The sequence below is a fragment of the Frieseomelitta varia genome, unplaced genomic scaffold (genome assembly GCF_011392965.1).
Source record: "Frieseomelitta varia isolate USP_RPSP 00005682 unplaced genomic scaffold, Fvar_1.2 scaffold_632, whole genome shotgun sequence".
In the NCBI taxonomy this organism is placed as follows: Eukaryota; Metazoa; Arthropoda; class Insecta; order Hymenoptera; family Apidae; genus Frieseomelitta; species Frieseomelitta varia.
The window spans coordinates 8,098-11,835 of record NW_025110404.1 but is presented as its reverse complement, the minus strand read 5'-3'; the positions used below and the strand labels follow the sequence as shown (position 1 = coordinate 11,835).

The 3,738-nt window shown below is 41.4% G+C and overlaps 1 protein-coding gene across 1 annotated transcript; it reads left to right on the top strand.

Annotated features, from left to right (window-relative positions):
- Positions 1 to 360: 360 nt before the first annotated feature.
- LOC122534726 lies at positions 361 to 3,414 on the top strand (the record flags this gene model as incomplete). The annotated part of the gene is made up of 3 exons (XM_043665645.1): positions 361 to 696; positions 1,418 to 1,604; positions 3,138 to 3,414. Coding segments are annotated over 3 exons (775 nt in total), but the record flags the coding sequence as incomplete, so codon positions are not given.
- Between the last annotated feature and the right edge of the window lie 324 nt (positions 3,415 to 3,738).

Below are 3,738 nucleotides of genomic sequence, written 5' to 3'. Positions count from 1 at the left end.
ACGTTTAAGTTTTTATTTATTAATGTTCAGCATTTAGAAGCGACTGGACTTGGAAGTTTCGTATGTTAATCGATAACTCGTGCCACGGTGTTACGAAAAACAGCGTAAAGTGTAATTCCTTATATATCGACGTATGTGACTCGATAAAAATAATAGTACTCGAATAGATTTTCCCTGCATTTCGAAATTTTCACGATTAAAGGAACGGAGGCCGATTAATTCTTCTTTGGATATTTTATATACACGTGCATTTTTTTTGCACACAAAGCAGTGTGTTCATTTGTTTATACTCACTCGGAAGAAATAGTCGCAGAAATTCGAAGCATGCTTCAACTAACATTTCAAATGAATTTTTCCCAGGCAACCATCGCCAGGATCTGGCACGACCGGCACGTCCACGGTTTCCTCGAACACGGCCGACGGGGAAAATGGCCAAAGCATCGGCTTGTATCCGGTGGGCAGCGTGGGTCCAACGCCAACGAACCCAACGACCGCCACAGCGATCACAACCACAGCAACGATATCACTGGCGACCAGCGGGCCCAGGACTCAAGAGCCTGGGCCCAGTATCACCAGAAGCGCGTCAGCACCCACTGCACCGAGGCCGGTCATCCAGGTGGCCAGCACTTCCAGCAACCCTGGCAGCCAGAAACCCAGGCTGAGAAGGACCATGAGTCGCACCGAGGCTATCAGGAAGTTGGTCTCACTTTCTTCGCTATTTCAATCAAACGTCACTTGCTCTTTGTGAGCAAGCACGTGTGGCAGGACGATTTTCAAAACGAATTTGACAATTTTTCACGACGAGTAGAAATTGCAGAAGCACGAATTTTTGTCCTACGTACTCTGGTTTTCGAGCTGTGCGTGCAACTGCACACCGTGACACGGCTAAACGAAATTTAATTCATCAAATTTGTATTTCTAGTGGGATTTAAAATTTTTTAAAATCCGTCGTCTATCTGCACGATCTGGTATTCAAAATGGATTTCAGTACTTCCGAAACGAAAATACTGCAAAGTTCAGCGTTGTTCGAGTTTTATTGAATTATCTACGATTCAGGAATTAAGGCCATAGAAGACCGATTTCAATTCTATGGATCCGCATCTTTAAATATTTATTTGGAAATCATCCCAGCACACGATGCTTCGAGATTATAATTTATATATACGATCGCAAAGATCGTAAGATGTTTTCGAAAACACTGTGCGAACGATAGCGAATTGAATTCAATCCCGTTGTTGTACGGCCGCTGTTGCTTCAACGCGAAAATACCATCAGAATTCCAGCTGACTTCATCCCCACTCGCAGACATTCTTCGTAAATTAATCGTGAATTCATTTCCCGCTGTTCCCTTTTTCCGATTGGAGGAAAAACGACGCGGTGTGCAGATAGAAACGCGCGCTTTATTCTCCGTTTTCAGTTACATCAGACGCGAAACAGCGCAGTTCTTCGGCGTGGACGAGGAGTCCGAGGCGCTGGAGAGACAAAGATGGCTAGACCGAAGACGGAGAATGGCGTCGAGGAAGTACGGTGCCCTTGTTCCGGAACACAGACCGCCGGATCCAGATATTACCAGGGACGTGCCAGACACTACCGACGTGCCAGAAGTAAGTTTCGTACCTGTTAAATTAATCCTCGGAAGTCGGAGGGGAAAAGCGTCGTCAGAAAGAAAGGAAAACGAAGAGATAGTCCTTCGAAAGAATTTCCTCCGTCGTTCGCGGCGAGTTCTGTGAACAGTGCAATTTTTGCTTCGTTCGTTCATTCACTCGTAGTGTTTAATTTCCTGCATTTTCATCGTCCGTCGTTGCACGCGAGTTTTTCCAGTCCAAATTGACATTGTCCAATCCAATTTATGTTAACCCTTCGCTCGCAATTTTTATCATTTTGTTCCAACTACAGACCAAAGGTTTCTTTCTTCTCACCTATATTTTTTTTCTTTTTTTCTTTTTTCTTTTTCATGGAAAAAACTAATTTTAAATTAAACTCAAGTTTAATTAACATGACTTTTTCATTTATATCTCGAGAATTGCTTCTTTCAAATGTTGAAAAAAATATGTAACAAAATGATTACGGATTTGATACATAGTTCATGTTACATTGACAGTTTTGTGCCGGTTAATTTTCGCGATACACTACACAGGCTTACGAACAGGATGATATACTTATGGGTAGATTATACCAAGCAATATAATTATTATATTTAATTCAATCTCTTTGAAATTCACGTCAAGTATCATATAATTACCATAGTCACCGCTTTCAAATTCATTATCAGTTGCCGTTGTCTTTCCCATCAGATCCAATAATTAAATAAAAATTTTTGAATTGAATTTTGGACTTTTATAGAAAATAAGGAACTACGCCTTCCCGAATTCTATCGGGAATTCTATTTCAAAATCACTTTCAACACCCACGATCGAGTCAAAATATATTTTATTTCGTCTCTCTGTTGGTCTCAACGAAGTAACATCGGCGTGAAAAATTGAAACGATATGTATTGTCGAGCCACGTAGAATCGCAAATGGTTTCGTAGCATCGAAATTTTCAGAACGAAATTTCAAAAACGAAATCGAAATCCTGAGAAGAAGAATTCGTCGAGAAATTAATGCGCATTAATGTCGCTTGCTTGTTAAAACGATTTCCATTGAAGCTGTTCTTCACAAGGGAAGCATCCCTGACACGATCTATGATCTGAAAGGAAACCGGTGTTCGAACAAAGATAAAGGGCAAACTGTGTCAAAGTCGAAAAATTGTATCGAGCGCGTTTCTTTCTCTCTTCCACCCCTCCTCTCGACGGCGGGGGAATACAAAATTCACCGCGTCGCAGGGTTGTTCCCCCGACACGCGAAGGGACACGGTATCGATCGCGTTCGCTTATAACGAGCCACTTTGCCCCCTCCATCCCTTCTGTCCCGCCGATTTTCATTAATGAATTCGTTTAATTGTATTTAATTTCCTTAATTAAAAGCGGGAGTCTCTCTTTACTCAGTCGCGGAATTTTAATGAACACGCTTCTCCACCGGCGGCTTCATCGCTCGCAGCCGGGTGTCCCCCCATCGTTGAAAAATACCGGGCGACGCGGCAGCTGCGGCGTTTTCTCCTTTTTCGCCGTTAAATAATAAGGCTTCTTTTTTATTTAGGGTGTTACATTGAGAAGATGGCAGCAACCAGTCAGACGAAAAGATTCCGTGGCGAGAATGACGCTTTCGGGGCTCCATTACGTCGTCGAGGTGAGTCCTCCCTTTTTTCTCTCTCTCCCACGGCGAATAACCAACCAACAGCCGCGCAAATATCGCGGCTCTCCTCTGGAAAGTCAGACAAAAGTCGCGAATTCGTTTCGGCCTGTGCTCGTTAGAGGGCAAAAAACGGCGTATAATAAAGTGGAATTGTAAAATGAAGACGCGCGATTTTCTAATTAAGAAGCTAGATAGATGAAACTGTTCTATACTGTTCTAATTCACAAAGAATTGATCATTTGCTCTTCCGTTTTACGGAATAAAATTGTAACAACCGAATAAGATACTTATTATTTGAATAATTTTAACCATGAATGTTCACGATGTCCCTTTTGCATTTGCGAGCAGATCAAAAATAAAATAAGAATAAAAATTTTCAATTTAATTTTACAAGTGTTCTCGGCGTTCTTATTAAAAATGTTCTTTTAATTAATATAAATATACTTTTCTATCAATGTATTGTTTTAATATCCTCGTAAATAATATAGGTTACAATGGACTGGTA